This window comes from Poecilia mexicana, unplaced genomic scaffold (assembly GCF_051168715.1).
Source record: "Poecilia mexicana isolate PSO_F unplaced genomic scaffold, ASM5116871v1 scaffold_4, whole genome shotgun sequence".
NCBI classification, from domain to species: Eukaryota; Metazoa; Chordata; class Actinopteri; order Cyprinodontiformes; family Poeciliidae; genus Poecilia; species Poecilia mexicana.
This window is the reverse complement of record NW_028263373.1, coordinates 2,963,675-2,986,502: the sequence shown is the minus strand read 5'-3', so window position 1 is coordinate 2,986,502 and position 22,828 is coordinate 2,963,675. Positions and strand designations below refer to the sequence as shown.

The 22,828-nt window shown below is 41.2% G+C and overlaps 1 protein-coding gene across 1 annotated transcript; it reads left to right on the top strand.

The window, feature by feature from the left end:
• Positions 1-5,578: 5,578 nt before the first annotated feature.
• Positions 5,579-21,657, top strand: LOC106908032 (uncharacterized). Its single transcript, XM_088005242.1, has 4 exons — positions 5,579-5,626; positions 6,360-6,476; positions 6,575-6,704; positions 18,071-21,657. Exons 1-4 carry the CDS (start codon positions 5,579-5,581, stop codon positions 19,426-19,428), a joined length of 1,653 nt encoding a protein of 550 aa, XP_087861368.1. The 3' UTR covers positions 19,429-21,657.
• The last annotated feature ends 1,171 nt before the right edge of the window (positions 21,658-22,828 follow it).

The following is a 22,828-nucleotide window of genomic DNA, read 5'->3' as shown; positions in this document are numbered from 1 at the left end:
TTTGTCCAAATTTAAAGATAATTTATTAAGTTTGAACCATTTATGTATTTGCATAAATTCTATTTTCATTTTTTTATCATCCCTTTTATATCAGTTCCCTGACAAAAAAAGTGGTATCATCCGCAAATAGAACACATTTGAAAAACCCTGATACATTTACCAAATCATTTACATATAAAATGAACAACCTTGGTCCAAGTACTGAACCCTGTGGAACTCCACATGTAATTTCACAAAATTCGGATCTAGTATCATGTACTTGTACAAACTGTTTTCTATTTTCCAAGTAGCTCGAGATCCACTGTGATGCCGGCCCTCTAATCCCGTATTTAATAAGTTTTTTGAGTAAAATGCTGTGGTCAATCGTGTCGAATGCTTTCTTTGGTAACACTTTATTTGACGGGTATTGAATAAGACCGTCATGACACCCACATAAACATGACATAACACCTGTCATGAACATCAATAAGTCTTCATGAATATTTATGACTGTTGTCATAAAGTGTCGTTCGGTAAATTATGACACTTTTAATACAAAGTTGACATTAGTCAAAATGTCTTCATTATGACAACTTGACATTAATCTAGACAAAATGTCTTCGTTATGACAACTTGTCATTAACCTCACAAAAAATGTCTTCATTATGACAACTTGTCATTAACCAAGAAATCATGATCTAACATAATTTTGTCATAATAGTAGGCATAATGATTTAATTACAACACTAGCAAAAGCTTTAACAAAACAATGATTAATATTTCCACTCCCTGGAATAAAACAAAACAAGTAGGAGAACCAGTAAAGATTTCAATAAGCTTTATTACACTGTCAAATGATTTAATAAGACTCATTAACAATTTCTCTTATCTCAAGTAAAGTGGAACAAATAGCGACAGTTATGACAAAGTCATTAAGTGTCATTACAGTGTCATTAATATTAAATGTTTCTGCAAGTGAAACAATTAACAATTATGACGAAGTCATTAAGTGTCATTAATATTAACTTTTACCTCAAGTAAATGGAAACTAGTAGCAACAATTATAAAGCTGTAATTTAGTATTACAGTGTCAAATGTTATGCTAACAGAGTCATTGATATTAAGTTTTAACTCAAATGAAGTGAAACACACTGGACTACTTATAACTACCATCATAACTGTAGAACAAACCCTTTGTACATTGGAATAAAACAAAAGATAACTTGTTCTAAGATAACAGAAGGTTTAACGTCTGGTCAGTATATTGTTACTCTGAAATACTGATTGACAAATTAAAACAGAATTACTTATTCTTTAACTTAAGAAAATAGGTTCTTTCAACAGTAACATTTTTTGCTTCAGCCAGCTCCGTTATATCCTTCCTGTAATGCTCTGAAAACAGGAGATCTTCTTCTTGTCTTCATTTCCTGGAAGCAGCTCTTTGAAGGTGTCCAGAAATGCTCAGAAATTACAGCTGTTCTTGCAATAGTTAATCATGGCGAAAACCTTTTCATGAATTCAAAGTTGGTGAATCTCTTCAGTGATGACTCAATTCATTGTGGTCACTTAAAAAAAGAACAAAAACAAAAAACAATGTCATCATATTCCAGCATTTATTTAAATGCCATTTCAAAAATGTCCCTTGCTGCACATTGTCAGAATGGTAGACTGGCAGACAAATGCCTAGTTAACATGACTGGTTGTTATAAAGTGCAATACAATTATTTTTTAATACAAGTGGAATAATAACTGGAGCTGAACAAAATTATTCTGATCAAATATTTGTCTGGCAGAAGTTCAGACAGACTGCCACTGTTATTCAGATTACATCATTTAACATATAGTTTTAGGCACATGAATGCATCTTTTTACTTAATGAGCATTCTAAATTATTTCTAACCAGATACTCTAACTTAGGGTTGTTTGCAAGAAGCTTATAGATAAATAAATAAATAGATTTAACACCAGTTTTTAGTTGTCTAAAACGTAACTTATTAACTCAGCTGGTGAATGTTGATTCCTGCTCCCCATTCCCCACTTACCTGGCTGTCCCACCCCACTTCACATAGTGAAAATATTAACACAAAAACGACTTACCTAATTTTCTTGGGGAATATTTAATCTACTTCTTTCTCTTTGGTCAAATAGGAACTTCTTTCTCTGGTGGTTGGTCCTTATTATCATCCTCCACACTCGTAGCATGTCTTCATTAGCCAACTTTGTCCCCCCCACCTTGTGTCCTTAGGCTAGCCTGGGTCTTCATGTGGCTAAAGTTGCCAAAGCAAAGAACACAAACTCTGTGTCACATCAGCCAAGTCGCTAAATAACGCACATAAAGGATAACTTTGACTAATATATTAGCTTTTCATTTGCTAGATTAAAATTGGAGGGAAAAACAATTTGCCTGTCTTTAAAATATGTTTAATATTAAGGGCTAACGTTACGGTAATGGAGTTTAATAACTTTAGCTAACATTAACTAAGGTAGGATTGGCTTGAATTGCTCATAGCTAACATTAAAGAGAAATAGATGTTATTTTCTAAAAAAAAAAAGTAAAGTTAATAAGACACATACCTCATATGTATTAGGTATCAAACTTCAGCTTCTTTTTAAACAGGATGTCTGGCCGTTATAACTTGTGTTAGGTTTGCCCCACAATATGGAAGATTTCTTCTTCACCAACAAACTGCACGCCTGTTCGTGCACTGCTGCCTCTCACTGGTGGAGATGGTGTATTGCACTACTTAATTGTGTTTAGAAAAGGGGTCCAACCGACCCCACACACGTAAAACTTTATCATTTGCCACAGTTCTCTACGTTTGCCTCAGTCCTCGCACGCACAAGGGTTAAACAGCCTTAAATAATGTTTCAAATGCTATGTTCGTAAGTGCTTTGTAGACATCTTGCTGTAAAACTTTAGGATCTATTCAATCAAGAAAATTATCATGGCAGAGCTCTATAATATTACTACATAAAGCTAATTTTTAAAGTAATACTTTTATTTAAAAAAATTATGTCAGATCATGTCATAATGAAGACATTTTTGGCGAAGTTAATGACAAGTTGTCATAACGAAGACATTGTGAATAATGTCAACTTTGTATTAAAAGTGTCATAATTTACCGAACGACGCTTTATGACAACAGTCATAAATAGTCATGAAGACTTATTGATGTTCATGACAGGTGTTATGTCATGTTTATATGGGTGTCATGACGGTCTTATTCAATACCCGTCAAATAAAGTGTTACCCTTTCTTTAAATCAACATAAATGCTGGCACAATATTGTTTTTGATCAATAGCATTTGTTATTTGTTCTATCAGTTCCATAAGGGCCATTGATGTCGAGTTTTTGGCTCTAAATCCATATTGACTGCTGCTTAATATATTATTGTTGTCTATAAATGTATCTAATCTGTTTACAAATAGTTTCTCCAAGATTTTTGAGAACTGTGGTAACAACGATATCGGTCTGTAATTACTAAACATACATTTCTCACCATTTTTGTAAATGGGAATTACCTTTGCTATTTTCATGGCGTCTGGAAATTTTCCTGATGAGAATGAGAAATTACAGATATAGGTGAATGGTTTAATTACATAAGACATAATTTCCTTTACAAAATTCATATCCATATCTACCCAATCTTTTGATTTTTTATTCACTATTTTGTTTACGATACTCAGTATTTCTTTCTCATCCGTTTCTCCAAGGAAGATGCTGTTTGGACAACTCCCAATTTTTTGGGTAACGTCGCTATCATCTTTTGGTATCTGAGCAGCAAGTCTTGGACCAACATTTACGTAATAATGATTGAATTCGTTTGCTATTTCATTCCGATCATAAATTTCTGTATTTTCTTTTAAAAAGTGTGTTGCAATACCAGATTTTATTGGATGCTTCCATATAGCTTTTGTGTCACCATTACTTTATGTTAATAGGTCGGTATAATATTCTTTTTTATGTTTTCTTATAATCCATGTCAATTTTTGTATTTCTTATATCTATCCTCTGCTTCTTTCGTTTTTAACATCAAAAAGGATGAATACAAATTATTTTTTTACAGGCATTTCTCAACCCTTTTGTCATCCATGGCTTGTCAACAGCATCTTTCTTAACAAAATTAGTTGTCATACAATGTCTTTTATACAGAACTCCCAAAATATTCATAAACTCATCATATGCTCTGTGTACATCATCCACATATACATTAGTCCAATTTTGTTTACACAAATCATCTTTCAATTTATCCAATTTTTTTTGACGTATTGAACACTTTTTTTGTTGGCACAGATATAGTAATAGTTTTCTGGTGATTTTTGTAAATGGCAAAAACTGGTAAATGATCACTTACATCAATTGTGAAGAGTCCACTCAGCACCTCTCCATCCGTGATATTAGTAAAAATATTATCAATTATTGTGGCAGAGTGTGTCGTAATTCTTGTTGGTTAATGTGCTGCGCTAGATTCACGCGGAAACTTGAAGAAGTATTCCCTTTAAAAGTACTTTGGCCGGCGTTTGATGGTAAAGTAACGTAAAATCCGTGATCCTCTACGGTGCGCTCCATAATGCTGTTTTGGTAAGATGTAATATCAGATCCGCTTATATATCTTGAAGTTCATCTTGTCTGATCCAGCTATTGAATTTCTCAGGCCAATTTTTCCATCGTACAAAGACCTGCTTAATTCCTCTCACGGTGCGCCGTTTTAAAATTTTCTCCACTTGGAAACATCTTATCTTTACACATTTTCACTTTTTGAAGTTCGTATGAGTAAAACGTACCCCGAATTGCTTCGCCGTCCAAATCTTTGAGTTTGTACACGGGGGAGATTGCCGTATCTTTTCATCAACTGTAAATACTTCGTCAGTAAAGCTCTGCTCATACCGTTTTTCAAACATGCCGCGCGCTCTGGAAACTCTGACAAGATCCCCTTCTTTAAACGAGTTCCCGGATGATTTACAATAGCTGTTAGACGGTTTAAGGTACAGGTTCTTGAATACTTGAAAGGCATTTTTCTCATTCACCTCTAAAGGAGTCATTTTAATGCTGGAATGATAAGTGTCATTATAATTTTTCACCATGTCCTGCAAGACGTCTATATAACGGCGCGTGTTATAAGCAGTAAAATATCTCCACATATGCGATTTCAAAGTCCTATTGAACCTCTCAATCACTGAGGCTTTTGTTTCGCTAGCTGTGGCAAAATGCACAATGCCGTATTTCTCCATTAAAGCCTTAAAGTGTTTGTTAAAAAACTCTGTGCCGGCATCCGTCTGAATTTTTTTCGGAATCTGGCTGTCTTTGAAAATTGACTCAAAAGCCTTCACTACCTCAGCAGCGCTCTTCCTCTTTAAAGCACGCACAAATGCTCTTTTTGAAAATACGTCTATTACAGTTATTAAATAATTATAGCCATCATTTTGTTCGGACAAGTTTTTCATGTCACAAAGATCCGCTTGATATTGTTTGAAAGGTCTTGTTACGAAAACCCTGTTCCTCAGAAAATTTATTCTTGCAGGTTTATGCAGCGTGTATGTATCTTGTTCTGATAAAAAGTCTTGCACTTTTTTAATCGCAATCTGCTTTCCGGTTTCATGCTGAAGAGCCCTGCACAGCCTCTCAACCCCTCCAAAGCTGCCTGGGTGAGACGCACTGTAAATATGCGTCGTTTAATAATTTCCTCTCCGCCATACCCTCTTATTCTGACGAGCGCAGTTGAAGTAATGAGAAAATCACGCAAGAAGACTCAAAATTTATTTATTTTTCTTTAATTTCATAAAAATGGAATTCAAACTGGTTTAAGAAAAGAAGATACAAAATCAGTCGAAATCTAAAACGTTTTGTAATAAAATGTGATTAAAAACTAATACTAAAAAAACAGCGATAAAAGTGGTTAAAACTAATACTAAAAAACTATTAACAATAAAATGCAGTTAAAAACTAATACTACAAAGCATTAGCAATAAAACATGGTTAAAAACTAATGATAAAAAACATTTGTAATAAAATGTGGTTAAAAACTAATACTAAAAAACATTTGTAATAAAATGCGGTTAAAAACTAATACTAAAAAACATTTGTAATAAAAATCACAAAAAAAAACCTTTGTAATAAAATCACAAAAAACATTAGCGGTAAGAACTAATACTAAAAAACATTTGTAATAAAAACTAACAACGTGAAGACTTAATCATGCTGGGTGTAGCAATCTGAAACACGACGGAGCTGTTTTAGCTTATCAACGGTACTCATACCTTCATACATTTCAGTAATTGCTCCCTGGAACCTGAATGAGGATTTCAGTTCACATAAAACTGTCTCTGTGATTATTTTGACAACCGGGTCCTCCGCTTTTATGTTTCGCTGCTTCAACAGATTCTGAACGGCTGGAATGAAGCGCGGGTTCAGAAGTCGCTGCGTTATTCCGTAAAAGTGAAGCTGGTAATAATCTTCTTCTGGCATTTCAAGGCATTGATGTTTTTGGCTCGGATGGTCAGTTATACCTCCATGACAGGTTTCTTTGAGGTGTTTCACGCAGGTGATGTTAAATAAGTGAAGAAGCGCCGTTTTGACGGTGTTGATGAGCGCAGTTGACAGCCATCCGTCAACTTCATCCTGGCATGAAGCTGGAGAAGGTGGTGGGGTCGGCGGACATCCAGACCGGTCACCGGCTTGCTCTGCAGCGTCTGCGGGCTGAATCGGTGAAGTTGGACATCTGGAGTAGTCAGCGGCTTGCTCTGTTGCGGACGGCTGCGGTGTAGAGTGGAGAGGCTTAGTCTCTGAAGCGTAATCACGCAGCTGAGGAGATCCGAAGTAGCCGCTAACCAGAGCAGCAAGCTCCTCCGATGCGCTCGGTTGGGAGGTAGAGTAAAATGGCGCAGTCTCTGTACCATAATCTGGAATGGTAGGCATTAAAAAATTGGTAGGAGACATCGCTGAAGAAGAAGACGTCGAAGAGGAGTACAGGACCGGAGATGGCGGATGATATGGATCGGTATTGTAACCTGTTGGAGATGTGGGAGAAAACAGGCTCTCTGTAGATTGGCTGGATTCGTCCCAGCATGGAGCCCACATTGCCGGTCTGCGTGAACCGATCATTCTCTCGCAGGTCGACAGCGGGAAGACAAAATGAGCAATGAGTCCAGAAACCATCCTGGTATAAAAAAAATTCCCTTCTCACTCTCCGTGGGTGGTCTCTTTCATCCTCTGAGCTCGGGTCCTCTACCAGAGGCCTGGGAGCTTGAGGGTTCTGCGCAGTATCTTGGCTGTGCCTAGAACTGCACATTTCTGGACTGAGATGTCTGATGTTGTTCCTGGGATCTGTTTGAGCCACTGCTCCAGTTTGGGGGTGACTGCCCCGAGGGCCCCGATGACCACAGGCACCACTGTGGTCTTCACCTTCCAGGCCTTCTCCAGTTCCTCTCTGAGGCCCTGGTATTTCTCCAGTTTCTCATGCTCCTTTTTCCTGATGTTGTGGTCACTTGGTATTGCTACATCCACCACAACGGCTTTCCTCTGTTCTTTATCCACCACCACAATGTCCGGTTGGTTCGCCATTACCATCTTGTCTGTCTGGATCTGGAAGTCCCACAGGATCTTAGCTCGGTCATTCTCCACCACCTTTGGGGGTGTCCCCCACTTTGACCTCGGGGCTTCCAGTCCATATTCTGCACAGATGTTCCTGTACACTATGCCCGCCACTTGGTTATGTCGTTCCATGTACGCTTTCCCTGCCAGCATCTTGCACCCTGCTGTTATGTGCTGGACTGTCTCAGAGGCCTCCTTGCACAACCTACACCTTGGGTCTTGTCTGGTGTGGTAGATCTGAGCCTCTATTGCTCTGGTGTTTAGGGCCTGTTCCTGGGCGGCCAGGATGAGGGCCTCTGTGCTGTCCTTGAGTCCAGTTTTCTCCAGCCATTGGTAGGATTTCCTGATATCAGCCACTTCAGTTATTTGTCGGTGGTACATCCCATGTAGGGGCTTGTCCTCCCATGATGGTTCCTCCAGCACCTTGTCCTCTGTTCCCCATTGCCTGAGACATTCGCTGAGTACATCGTCCATTGAGGCTTTGTCCTTGATGTATTTATGGATCTTGGATGTTTCATCCTGGACAGTGGCTCTCACACTCACTAGTCCTCTGCCTCCTTCCTTACGGCTTGTGTACAGTCTCAGGGTGCTGGATTTGGGGTGGAACCCTCCATGCATGGTTAGTAGCTTCCGAGTCTTAACGTCCGTGGCCTTCATCTCTTCCATTGGCCACCTAATTATTCCGGCAGGGTATCTGATTACTGGTAAGGCATAGCTGTTTATTGCACGGATCTTGTTCTTGCCATTGAGCTGGCTTCTCAGGACTTGCCTTATTCGTTGGAGGTATTTGGCTGTGGCTCCTTTCCTTGTGAACTCATCGAGGTTGCCATTTGCTTGTGGTATTCCCAGGTACTTGTAGCTGTGCTCTATGTCTGCTATTGTTCCCTCTGGGAGTGAGACCCCTTCTGTGTGGACGACCTTCCCTCTCTTTGTCACCATCCGGCCACACTTCTCTAGTCCGAATGACATCCCAATGTCAGTGCTGTAGATCCTGGTGGTGTGGATCAGTGAGTCGATGTCTCGCTCGCTCTTGGTGTACAGCTTGATGTCATCCATGTAGAGGAGGTGACTGATTGTGGCCCCATTCTTGAGTCGGTATCCGTAGCCAGTCTTGTTGATGATTTGGCTAAGGGGGTTCAGGCCTATGCAGAACAGCAGTGGGGACAGAGCATCTCCTTGGTATATGCCACATTTGATGGACACTTGTGCAAGTGGTTTGCAGTTGGCTTCAAGGGTGGTTTTCCACAGCCCCATCGAGTTTGCAATGAAGGCTCTTAGAGTCCTGTTGATGTTGTACATCTCTAAGCATTCAATGATCCAGGTATGTGGCATTGAGTCATAGGCTTTCTTGTAATCAATCCAAGCGGTGCACAGTTTGGTGTGTCGGGTTTTGCAGTCTCGGGCGACTGTGTGGTCTACAAGGAGTTGGTGTTTGGCTCCTCTGCTATTTATGCCGATGCCCTTCTGTGCCGTGCTCATGTATTTATTCATGTGCCCGCTTATCTTAGCTGCTATGATGCCTGACATGTATATATATATATATATATATATATATATATATATAGATATATATATATATATATATATATATAGATATATATATCTATATATATATATATATATACGCTAAGGGGCGTGTCCTCAATAACCACCCCCAGCGAGGGGCGGGGTTATCCTCAGAAGAGGGTGGGCTCGCCAAATGAGAAGACAGGAAGCTCCAGTTTTCTTTTCACCGACAACATCTCGCACCAAGAATGAGAGTCTCGAAAGAGCTTTGAGATGTAATCTCCAATTTCCATCATTATCTGAGTCCAGAAATCATATGGCAGAACCAGCATTGTCCTGAATATGCCAACATCTAGATTTATAGCTTCCAGCACGAACAGATCTGGCTGCGTAGGTTTGTCATTCTTTCGCCTGGTTGCTCATAGAGTCCAGCGTCCGGTTGTAGTACTTCTCGATTCCCATTTTGCGCTAAACAGAATAGCTTCCTTGCCTATTTCATCATCGGTTGGGAAACACCGCCTTCTGTCAGGTTTTGTTATTTCGTCATCAACTGGAACTATTCTGGCGCGCTTTGCAGGACGAGATCTGAACAGGTGATCGTACTCTTTTTCTTCTTGATCTTGATGCTCCATGTCTGATTCATCAGGATCATTGAAGTAAGGGATCGCGAGCCTTAACACAGCCCAATCGTTAACAGTAAGGCTGCATGTAGCGGATAGCGGAGCTAGTTCTTCCTCTTTATCCAGTTGGTACAGGTAGAGCTCTCCCACTTCATACTGAAAAACGTATCCAAAAGACCCCCATAATCCATGCGGCTCCAAAGACCACTCTCGTTTCAGTTTTGCGAATAACGCCGGTCTCTGCACTCGACACACGTAAAATGTAGATTTCTTAGGCGCATCCTCCAGACGTGGTGAGTACTCAAAGATTGAGACAGGGGTCTCGCACAGAATAGAAGACCTGCTCATCGTGATCCCCCTCGGCGCGGGGGTGGCTGAACCCGCTGCATCGGCAGTCGCGGGGGATTCCTCATGGCAGGCAGCATCTGCATCGGCCGATTCAGGATAGACGGATATCGGGATCTCATATACGAGAGGTGATGCAGGTGAGGACGGTCCTTGATCCTCAGTAAGAGGATGAATTTGTCCAAATCCATTCATTGTTCGAGTCTTCTGTAGGGAGGAAAAAACAACGCGAGTATAGCTCTGTATTCTGTCACCCTATTTATACCAGTAAAACTACAGACCACACCTCCTACCATCTGTTACGAATTAGAACCTCAAACATCTGGATCCCATTTTCTGGACCACCCAAGTTGCCCCATCCCCCATTTCCGGACCACCCACGTTGCCCCTCCCCCACTTCCGGACCACCCACGTTGAACACTACCTGTCAAAATTTGATTGATGCAAGGGAGTACCTATAGTCTCTTGTATTGATTCTCACCTTTCCTCCCTTAAATTGTGGTTTTTGGGATTTTCTAATGACTTCTGGCCTGAAACAACAGGATGAGAGGGAGACCCTACCACACCCCCTGCCCTGCTTACACACACACACACACACACACACACACACACACACACAGACCTCTATGGACCCTTGCATGTTACCGTTTACATCTGGAAATTTTGTGCATGCGCACAACACTGGACGGCACAAAGACGATACCCTAACCCTAGCAGTGGTGGGTTGGCTACTGCTTCTATTAGCTAAGTTAACACCGCGATGGTGGATTAGCTCCTGCTGCTATTAGCTAAGTTAACACAGCTGTGGTGGATTAGCTCCTGCTGCTATTAGCTAAGTTAACACCGCGGTGGTGGATTAGCTCCTGCTGCTATTAGCTAAGTTAACAGCGCTGGTTGATTAGCTAATTTAAACAGCTGCTCTTCTGATCTGTCGGAGTTTGTTTGGGTTGCCATTTTAAAATGTTTTAACTGAACTGAAACATGCTGAATCACATCTACATGTTACACTTGTCATAGTCAAGCTAGCTTAACTGAGCTACATCCCTATCCCTTAATATTTTTCTCTTTTAATTAAACTTTTTCCTGATCGTATCTAGTTGTTGTAGTTTTGACAATTAGCATCACAGCCATCATGTACACTAGATCCCGCCCCATCTCCCTGCAGGAAGGCAAAAAGCTGCTAGCTAAAGACGACTAGCATTGGTTTTTAGCTGTTATCAAAATAATGCGCTAAATCTTACGCCTGATATGTAAAAGGGAAACGGATGCAGTGCTCATTCTGCAGGGGATCCACAAAAAGAAGCAGCTATCGTTTCAGGATAAAGGTTGAACAATAAGCATTTAACGTAAGACACGTACAACTAGTTAGTGCTGACTACGAGTTCGTAACTTCCTTCATCCGTTTAAAAGGTGTTTAAAAGGACAGCGCGCCTTGAGGAGTCAACTCACAGGACACCGTCTGCTCCAGTGCCGCCGATGTTTTAATTTATTTCATTTGCAAAAGCAGCATCTTCTGAATAATATCCAATTCTCCAGGCTAATTTCAGTAGGTCTTCATCTGTTGATTCTTAGGACTTCTCTGCACTGTCCAACAGTAAGTAGCGGTTCTTGCTAAAAAAAAATCCCTCAATATATATATATGCACACACAGAGTAAGTGTAAAACTGTTACTTAAGCAGGAAACAAACTGTTTGGATTGTTCAGGAAACTGATTTTTATTGTTTTTCTTTTTGTCTTGCTGTAGATTTAATCTGTAATGAGAGAGCTGAGGCGGCTGGACACCCAGGTTAACTTTTGAATAGGTTAACTTTAACCGGAGTTGGTGTGTGTGTGTGTGTGTGTGTGTGTGTGTGTGTGTGTGTGTGTGTGTGTGTGTGTGTGTGTGATAGAAACTGCCAGCCTGCTTTGCCGATGTTATTTCCAGGCTCTACCTGCTTTGAACTGAAGTTTCTGCATTAATCTTTCTCAGCTTTCAGGTCTGTGGAAAAGCAGCAGAGAGCACAGACACTGCACCGCAGACTGTCGTTAGTCGATGGATTAATCTCAGGTGTGCTATTTCAATTCATTTTATTTAGTAAAATCAGAAGTCATAGCTGCTGGATGTTTAATTGCATTAATTTATTTAAATGTAATTTTTTCTCTCATGTAGAGTCTCTGCTGCTGTTGGAGAAAACTCCAGGAAGACGTTCAGTGCTCAGAAGAAACGCTGTCCGCCATCTTGATGGTTTAGGTCAAACTAAGGCCACTCTGCTGCTTCATGCGACTCGGATTCTGTTACACAGCGTCTCCTCTGACCTGAAGGTCATTTCAAGGGATTCGAGTGAGTCTCCCTGCTAACTCTGACATGTTGGGAGACCAAGAGGGTAGAGTTGATTCAGATAAAATGAGAAATCTCTGATGCTGCTCAGATTATTTTAGACCAACAGAACGGGCTCTTTGGGAATCAACCTCCAGCTTCTCCTAATAGTCAAGAAAATGCATTAAATGAAATCTAGACCAGGGAATTACCTCAGGGATTTAACTGATGAGCTGGGAGGCACAACTCAGGAATGTATGGCAGCAGAACCAAGAAACTGCTGAACCAGCCAGAAAACAAAAGAAAGGTGATCTGACGGCGTCAGAGCTAGAGCTCCTGAGCAACGCTCCAGCAAACGGGACGAAGACGGCTTCCTGTTGAAATATGCAGCATTTCTTAAGTTTTTCTTTGTTTGATAAGAGAAGACGTTTTCCTGATGGATCAACTCTACCTTTTGGCTATTAGGGTTTAAGAGAGAAGTGAAAGAAAAAAGTCTCATTCCGGAGATTCGCTTTGATTTAGATTGAAGAAACCTGTCTGATGTATGATCGTGGGACCAAGTGGGTCTGGGAAAACTGTCATTGTGTTTTACAGAATGTAACCATGAATTGTGACAGATGTTGTACCGGATAACATTGTTTGGATTTATAATCTTTTTCAACATATGTATCCTGAATTGTAGAAAATGAATAAAAATATAAAATTTGTTGAAGGAATACCTCATTCTTTTGAAAATCCTTTTCCAGTGAATCGACGCCTCGTTTTGGATGACGTCATTTTTAGCCGGTGGTCGTTGTGAACGTACCTGAAACAAGTCACGATGTCTGGACACAGGAGAAAGATGCTGCCACTCAAACACAAAGATATTTTGCCGCACTGCTTAACCGACCTTCAAACTTTGTGAGATGCTTTCAACATTATAAAAGGTAACATCAACATTCTCAACACCACAGATTGAAAAAGCAACAAAAGCTCATCAGACTATTGGCTGGTAAAAACCGGTTTAAAATGTAAACAGTCGGCTCTCCAACAGGAAGACGGAGCGTTTATTCTCCCGACTGGGAATCTGTTGTGGAATCATCAGCAGGTTAAAAATGTCTCAGAACATCTCAGATGTTTCTCAGTGTTTGAACCCAGCAGAGGAGGAGGAGCTGGATCCTCGAATGGGAGCGAACCAGGTTGACTGTTTGAGAAAATTAAAAAATATGCTTTGCTGCAAAGATATGTATCCTTAAGCAATGCCAGTTAGAGGAGAGTCGGTTATTCCCCTTTAGTCCTCATGCAGCTAGAAAGCATGAGGACGACTCGGAGCTGAAACTATCAAGCTGAAGTGGATGAAACAGCAAATTAAGTTTTAAAACTCTTCTTCAAAGAGATCGCAAAAAACCTTCCAAGAGGAACGGAGGCTGGACATCCAGAGAGGAATCAGTTTATCAGGAATGTGACCAAAGGCTCTCATCTGCTGGATTTACTCAAAAACCTTCTGCTCCCATTTAAAGGAAAACCTCCAGGATGGAGGGATTCAGAGCCAGGGTGTTTGGAGAAAACCCTGGAAAAACTTTCTGTTAGGAGAACAAGCAGACTAGAAAGTGCATTTCCTATGAAAATGCAAGTGTGAATGCTGAATGGTTTTGGTGAAAATGGTGAAAGGGTCTGAAGCCACCTGCTGAAGACTTGCAGAAAGGTACGAAACAGTCCACAGTGTGAAAAAGCCAGGAAAAAGCCAAAAATAGCTAAAAAGCTAAAACTAGCTAAAATACTACTGATAGCATCTAGGCTACCACTAACATGCTGGTTACAGTAATATATTCCATGCGATGTAAAGAAAAAAACTGATGTTAAACCCTAAAAATGACAAACGTTCCTTCTGATGAAGACGGTAGGTGAATGAAATCCAAACCTTTTATGGTTCCTGAGATGTCAACATTTGTTTGGAGGCATCGTTTAGCACGGCGACTACAAAAACATCCAGTACGAAGAAAACAACGTCAAATTATTCCCAGCTGTTAAACAGCATGAAAGCTGTTAAACTTCAAAATGGCCACTGCCTTGTTTCCTCCATCACAGCCCTGAAACTGGATGATTGACTGTCATTAATAGGCAGGACCTGAAACACAACAGAAGGAAGGAAGTCGAGACCGGTCTTGGCCAGATAGAGGTTGAATTACTTTTAATTAAGTTATAAAATAAATTTAATGTGGACTGGAATCAAAGCAGTTGTCATGATTTGTGGTTGTTGGTGGTGGTGAGAGAGACGCCGGGGAACCCAGGTAGTCATGATGAAAAGATAATTTAATGACAAAAACCAGGAGGAACAACAGAAAATCTCAGGCAGCACAGGAACAGACACAGACGTGAAACGAGGGTGAGACACGACGACGATCCGACAAAGAACACTGACAACAGGTGGGACTAAATACACTGGGAGGGTAATCACAGGAACGACACACAGCTGGGATCAATCAAGACAGACTCAGGGGAAAACAGGACTAGACAGACAGAAACTACACAGAAAACACAGATCCTAACAGCAGTGTCTGGAGGACATGAAACTGATGCAGGTTGTTGCTAGGTAACCAAAGCGTGAGTGAGTTACTTAATAAGATAATAAAACCATATTGATCCCCTAAAGGGGAGAAATTTTGTTTGTTCCAGCATAGTACACAATAAAAATTAAAATAAAGTAATAAGAATAAACATACAACAATAATAAATAACAATGACCAGTGATATAAGGACACTCATATCCTTAGGACTAAACATATATTCAGTATTTAAAAGGCAGCTCTAGAGACCATGTCTGCATTATAAAGTCTGGTCGCCTGTGGCAGAAAGGACTGGCCGTAGCGACCTTTAGCTCGTGCTAAAGGACTGGCCGTAGCGACTTTTAGCTCGTGCTAAAGGACTGGCCGTAGCGACTTTTAGCTCGTGCTAAAGGACTGGCCGTAGCGACCTTTAGCTCGTGCTAAAGGACTGGCCGTAGCGACCTTTAGCTCGTGCTAAAGGACTGGCCGTAGCGACTTTTAGCTCGTGCTAAAGGACTGGCCGTAACGTCCTTTAGCTCGTGCTAAAGGACTGGCCGTAGCGACTTTTAGCTCGTGCTAAAGGACTGGCCGTACCGTCCTTTAGCTCGTGCTAAAGGACTGGCCGTAGCGACCTTTAGCTCGTGCTAAAGGTCTGGCCGTAGCGTCCTTTAGCTCGTGCTAAAGGACTGGCCGTAACGTCCTTTAGCTCGTGCTAAAGGACTGGCCGTAGCGACCTTTATCTCGTGCTAAAGGACTGGCCGTAGCGACTTTTAGCTCGTGCTAAAGGACTGGCCGTAGCGACTTTTAGCTCGTGCTAAAGGACTGGCCGTAACGTCCTTTAGCTCGTGCTAAAGGACTGGCCGTCCTTTAGCACGTGCTAAAGGACTGGCCGTAGCGACTTTTAGCTCGTGCTAAAGGACTGGCCGTACCGTCCTTTAGCTCGTGCTAAAGGACTGGCCGTAGCGACCTTTAGCTCGTGCTAAAGGTCTGGCCGTAGCGTCCTTTAGCTCGTGCTAAAGGACTGGCCGTAACGTCCTTTAGCTCGTGCTAAAGGACTGGCCGTAGCGACCTTTAGCTCGTGCTAAAGGACTGGCCGTAGCGTCCTTTAGCTCGTGCTAAAGGACTGGCCGTAGCGACCTTTAGCTCGTGCTAAAGGTCTGGCCGTAGCGTCCTTTAGCTCGTGCTAAAGGACTGGCCGTAACGTCCTTTAGCTCGTGCTAAAGGACTGGCCGTAGCGACCTTTAGCTCGTGCTAAAGGACTGGCCGTAGCGTCCTTTAGCTCGTGCTAAAGGACTGGCCGTAGCGACCTTTAGCTCGTGCTAAAGGACTGGCCGTAGCGTCCTTTAGCTCGTGCTAAAGGACTGGCCGTAGCGACCTTTAGCTCGTGCTAAAGGACTGGCCGTAGCGTCCTTTAGCTCGTGCTAAAGGACTGGCCGTAGCGACCTTTAGCTCGTGCTAAAGGACTGGCCGTAGCGTCCTTTAGCTCGTGCTAAAGGACTGGCCGTAGCGACCTTTAGCTCGTGCTAAAGGACTGGCCGTAGCGACCTTTAGCTCGTGCTAAAGGACTGGCCGTAGCGTCCTTTAGCTCGTGCTAAAGGACTGGCCGTAGCGACCTTTAGCTCGTGCTAAAGGACTGGCCGTAGCGTCCTTTAGCTCGTGCTAAAGGACTGGCCGTAGCGACCTTTAGCTCGTGCTAAAGGACTGGCCGTAGCGACCTTTAGCTCGTGCTAAAGGACTGGCCGTAGCGTCCTTTAGCTCGTGCTAAAGGACTGGCCGTAGCGACCTTTAGCTCGTGCTAAAGGACTGGCCGTAGCGTCCTTTAGCTCGTGCTAAAGGACTGGCCGTAGCGTCCTTTAGCTCGTGCTAAAGGACTGGCCGTAGCGTCCTTTAGCTCGTGCTAAAGGACTGGCCGTAGCGTCCTTTAGCTCGTGCTAAAGGACTGGCCGTAGCGTCCTTTAGCTCATGCAGTGATCTGTCTGCTCCTCAGGCTGCAGGGGGATGGAAGAGGCTATCCTTGATAGCTCTGATCTTCATTCTGTCTCATCACATCTTCCAGTGGAGCCAGTTTGATCCAACTGACTCGGCCTTTCTTATCAGTTTAAGTCTGTTTGAGTCTTTCACCTTCTTTGCAGCACCCAGCACACCACAGCATTGAACCACTGATGACTGATAGAACAGGAAGCGCATCCTACTGCAGATGTTAATGACCTGAGCTTAGGAAACAGAGTCTGCTCATGGCCTTTTTGTAGAGCACATCAGTGTTTGTAGTCCACTGTGGCTTCCTGTCTAATGTAACACCAAGGTACTTGTATGACTGAACCTGCTCCACATTTGCCCTGAGATGGAGATTAGGAGCAAATGTGTTTTCTTGTTGCAGAAACTGACAACCATATCCTTGGTCTTGTTTACATTAATAAGGAGTTGGTTCTCTCTGGACCAAGTCACAAAATTACCCACCAATGTCCTGAATCCACCTCCTGTCCCCCTTCCACACACCCCACGATAGCTGTGTCATCTGAGTCCTTTTGCAGATGGCACAGTTTGGAACGGCACTTAAAGTCTGCAGTAGGTGGTGAATAGAAAGGGAGACAGCACAGTTCCCTGGGGAGCTCCGATGTTACATATTAGACGGTCTGTAATCTCACATACTGAGGTCTGGCTGTCAGACAATCGATGATCCAGGTGATGAGTGATGCATCTTCATCCATTTTAGCCATCTTCTCCCGTAGTAATCCTGGCTGGAGGCTGATGAAAAGTCAAAGAACAGGATGCGGTGTCAGGTCTGTCAAGGGAGGAAAAGGCCCTCTGCAGCAGATGCATCATCCACTCCTAAGTGGGGCTGGTATGCAAACTGGAGAGGGTCTTGGTCTGCATCCACCTGTGACCACAGATGTACCACAACCATCCTCTCCATAACCTTCATAATGTGAGAGGTCAGAGCAATGGATCTGTAGTCATTCAGTGCCATAAAAGTCTTTCCTCTGCCTACGTCCCCCAGAATGCTGCGCGATTCTGGATTGGAGTTCAGTGAAACTGTGTCTGTTGGTCATATTTATGGTTAGGATGAACATTGTTCTTTTTAAAATGAGGTCAAAGAGATAATGTTATTTGATTCTACTTTTGTGCATTCCAAAGCATTTTAACTTTTAATTAAATAAAAAGTTTGAGTTATTACATTCTCAGTAACAAGCCTTTTTATCCCTCCAGGACAAAACCAGGACTTGAACTCCAGTTTGGGTCAGAAGACACCAGATAGTCCAGAGACCAACAATGAAGAGGATGAACCTGAACCTCAGCAGTTAAAGCAGGTGGACAGTGAGGTCTGCGCCATGTACGGTTTGACTCCAGCATACTTAGTTCTTCAAATGAGTTCTCACCAAGGTCAGAGTAATTTAGCATGTCAGATCTGTGGAAAGACATTTCTCTACAAATGTAAACTGAAATACCACATGAGAATTCACACAGGCGAAAAGCTGGTCTCTTGTCAGACTTGTGGAAAAACATTTCTCTGGCAAAGTAAACTGAAAGAACACATGAGAAGTCACACGGGGGAGAAGCCTTTTTCATGTCAGACCTGTGGGAAAGCTTTTACCGAGAAAAGCAAATTGAAGCAGCACACAAGAACTCACACTGGTGAGGTTTTCTCATGTGAGACCTGTGGAAAAACCTTCATGTGGCATAGTCAGCTGCTGGGCCACGTCAGAACCCACACCGGAGAAAAGCCTTTCTCATGCGAGTTCTGTGGAAGAGCTTTCACTGTGGAAAGTAAATGGAAATACCACATCAAAACTCACACAGGTGAGCCTTTCTCTTGTGGGACCTGTGGAAAAACTTTCACCTTACAATGTGCTTTGAGGGACCACATGAAAACTCACACAGGTGAGAAGCCTTTTTCATGTGAGACATGTGGGAAAGCTTATATGAGGCAGAGCACTTTGAGAGACCACATAAGAACTCACACTGGTGAGAAGCCTTTTTTGTGTCAGACTTGTGGAAAAGCTTTTAACCGGCAAAGTAGCTTGAGTCTCCACATAAACTTGCACACGGGTGAGAAGCCTTTCTCATGCCAGACCTGTGAAAGAAAATTCAGTTTGAAAAGCCAATTGATTCTTCACATGAGAATTCACTCAGGTGAGAAACCTTATTCATGCCAGATGTGTGGAAAAAAATTTAGCGTTAAAGCTCGGTTGACAGTTCACATGAGAATTCACACGGGTGAGAAACCTTTCTCATGCCAGATGTGTGGAAAAACTTTTACCCACCAGAATTCTTTGAATTTTCACATGACTTCTCACACAGGTGAAAAGCCTTACTCATGTCAGACATGTGGAAAAGCTTTCAACATGCAAAACGGTTTGACTCGTCACATGAGAATTCACACAGGTGAAAAGCATATTTCATGTCAAACCTGTGGAAAAGCCTTTAACCAACAAAGTCATCTGACGTATCATATGAGGTCTCACACCGGTGAGAAACCATTCTCATGTCAAACCTGTCCAAAAAAATTCAGCAGAAAAGATCTGTTGAATGTTCACATGAGAACTCACACAGGCAAGAAACGTTAAACGTCCGTCTGGTTTCTTTCTCAGACATCGGCACATTTGCGAATAAGCAAACATGCAGCATAACTACTTTTAGATAAATGGTGACTGGGATGAACTTTTCCTTCACAATATGATTGAAGTTATTGTGGTAATAGATGTTGCTAATATCATTTAGTAAGGAAAAGGAGGAACCCATTACAGTGAACCATTCCTCCTGCTGGGGTTGTCAAAATATTAATTTCTTTGATATATTTGTATCAGTTGTATGCCTCAAAACTGACACAAAAGCAGCTGTTTACATTCAACTCCTCCCCAATAAGCTTCTGGAAGTTTTAAGCTTTCCTAACAGGGAAACAACATCCAGAAAAAAAGTCATTAAAGCGCCTTTATTTGGGTTTACCTGATGATTGATAAGGTGAGTCAGTCACATTTACCGTCAATCATTCCTACAAATATCGCAAATTTCCTCGCAAATATTTCTAAAGTACCGCCATAAAAATCATAAGATCCTGGAGAGTCTGTTTACTTCATCACTAAAGAAAATCGCTGGTTGTGTCTGGATGGACCAGGTCCCTGTTTACACTAAAATATGTTTTGAATGCTCATGATCCATGTTTGTTTTGAAAATTAATTTATTTTAGTCTGATTCTTTATTCATCCCTCAGTGGTAAAAATGTATTTATATCAACAATAAATTGACAGAGAAATGTAATAAGAAAAAGAAAATATATGCTATTATAAAATAAAATAATTGCATAACTGAATCAAAGGTAAACACTTTCATAAAGATGATTAACTTTCATACTCGCTACGTGAGATTTTTTAATCAGATATTTTTATGAGTAGGACTAATGCTAGATTACTTTTCTTGGTATCAGATTGGATAGTTTATTATCGTGAACCAAACCTTTCCTCTTTGAGAGAGTCTGTTGGTGTGTGAGAAACTTTAATATTGTTTAAGTCTGGAACATGTAACAAATCCTCGTATCAACGAGGAATGTACACGCTCACGCGACTTCTTTGACTTGTTTTTTTATACAATTTTAGAAATAAGTATGATTGCAGCTGTTCATAATCAACGCCAGACAAACAATTTGATTGTAATAAAAAGAAAGATAGGACAGGTCAGCTTACTGATGCGGCTACGAGTTTCCCACTACATTTAATAGCCGATCATCTGTTTTCCTGGAATCATGGCATAATATCAGTCATTCTTTACTTTTTTACAATTAAACAACTACACATCAAATCTATACCCCACCAACCAAAAAGAGATATTTCATCAATAATAATAGTCCATCGAAAAGTCAATAATTAGGCGATCAAAAATAAGGTTCCGTTCGCTCAAAAAAACAACGTTGGGGCCCAAAAATGTCATCAATCTTTGTTCACGAAATAAACCAATAAAAAAAACCCTGGAAGGTCCCACCGGGACGGCGTCTGTGTACCCGGGCGGTTCCTTTCGTCAGGCCTGGAGCCGGAGCACCCCGGGTCCGGATCTCACCCCGGGCGGCTTTTATCTTCCTCCAGAAAACTTTGCATTCCTTCAGTAGTTGATCTGCTTTTCCTCCAGCAGTCAGGAATCTCCGGGCTCATCCCTGGAGCTGCCACCCCTTCTGTTCCCAAGCCAGTTCCCTTGTTCCTTTTATCAGTTCCGGTTGTGACCCAGATATTTTTTACTCCGTGGACTTTTACAAATAAAATACATACAAGACATCGTTGCGGACATATCAATACAAAAAAACATTATGAGTAGTTCATTGACCTATGTTTTATTCTCAGAGGTTACATTTTTTTCAGGATACTTTATTTCATTGTGATGTCACACATGATTTAAAATGAATAATAATAATAATAATAATAATAATATTTTTAGGCTTTAAATGCCCTCTCCTTTCCTTCCAGTGTTTGGTTTTTGTACCTAAACTTGACGTCTTAAAGTCTGGACTCATGTGACGAAGTCCTGATTTGACCTCTTGTCCCACTTTACTCTCATTTATCAACATCACCAGAGTTTAAGGACTTCCTGTCTCAGCAGGAAACAGAAACTCTGATTTATTTTTTGTGTTGCGGTGTGATTAGAGAGGAGCTACTGGCATCACACACCATCTGTTACTGGTCTCATGTTTAATGCTTGTGTTTTACCAGGTTTTCTGGGGTTTTCCAGGTTTTTCTTTGTGTTTCTGGATCGCCTTGTGTAGGAATCCTGCTGTATGAATAAATTTGCCTCTTGGAGGATAGTTCCTGCCTTGTCTCTGAATCTCTCCTTATTTCACCGTTTTTAACCCGTTTGATTTATTTTATGTATTTCTTACTTTTCTCACCTCAGTTAAACACTTAGTGCTCCGAACACCAGCCTCACATGGCCACCGGGAGGCGGCCGGCTCTAACCTGGAAGGTAAGGAATGAGGAAGCTCCAGCCAGGATTCTGAACCCTTGACACAGAATTTTATTTTCAGTTTGTTTAAATATCCTGACAAAGTGAAAAGGATGCACTGAATTATATGTAGAATATACTCAGTGTAGGCCGGTCCAAAGACTAGAGGAGAAAGAAAAGAACATGATAAATAAATAAATAAATAGTGTATTGGAAAATACAGCAGTGTTCATAATAAACCAGTATTTAAAGTTAGACAGTTTATTTTTTTTTCTTAGTTTGAAACTCCTTTGTACAATTTAATAAATAAATAAATAAATCTTATCTAAGTTTTATCTATTTCATAAAATTGAAAATATTAATACTGTAAATAAAGAAAAAGGACCATTACTCCTCCTGGGTTTTATGTCCATGAATAAATGTGGAGCTTCTAATGCAAACAGTTGAAACCAGAAGTTTACATACAGCAAACAAAAACATTTCACCATTTTTTTCTCCGTTTTTAGTTAAATCTGACCAAACTTCTGTTGTTTCAGGTCAGAATCACCAGAATTATGTATTTACTAAATAATAAGAGAATCTGTCAGAGATTTATTTGGGTGAGTTGTAGATGAGGATTCGCTTAGTGAACAGCTGATGGTCATCCAGGACATGCTGCCATGAAACGGTCATGTGACTGTCACACAGCGACAGCCTTCAGTCAGAGGCCTCTTCATATTCACTGCAAGATGGACTGCTACTGCAGGTCCTTCCTGCCCACAGAATCACCATCCACCAAGTTTCTTTGAAGATCCTTGGATGACATGAGTTACGACATTTAATTTCTCTTTAGAATGAATGAATTATTTTTTAATTGGATTTTAAGAGAAAAATATTAGAATTAGATTTTTAAAATATAATTTCTAAACATACCAACAACATATGTAAAGCATTAAAGGTTTGATAGGTATTTTTCTGAACCTACATAAAGAACCTGCTCCTCCAGCCTCTCTTTGATGGGTCTGCCCTCCATCAGCCAGTCGGCCTTTTATTCAGGAAAAGGAA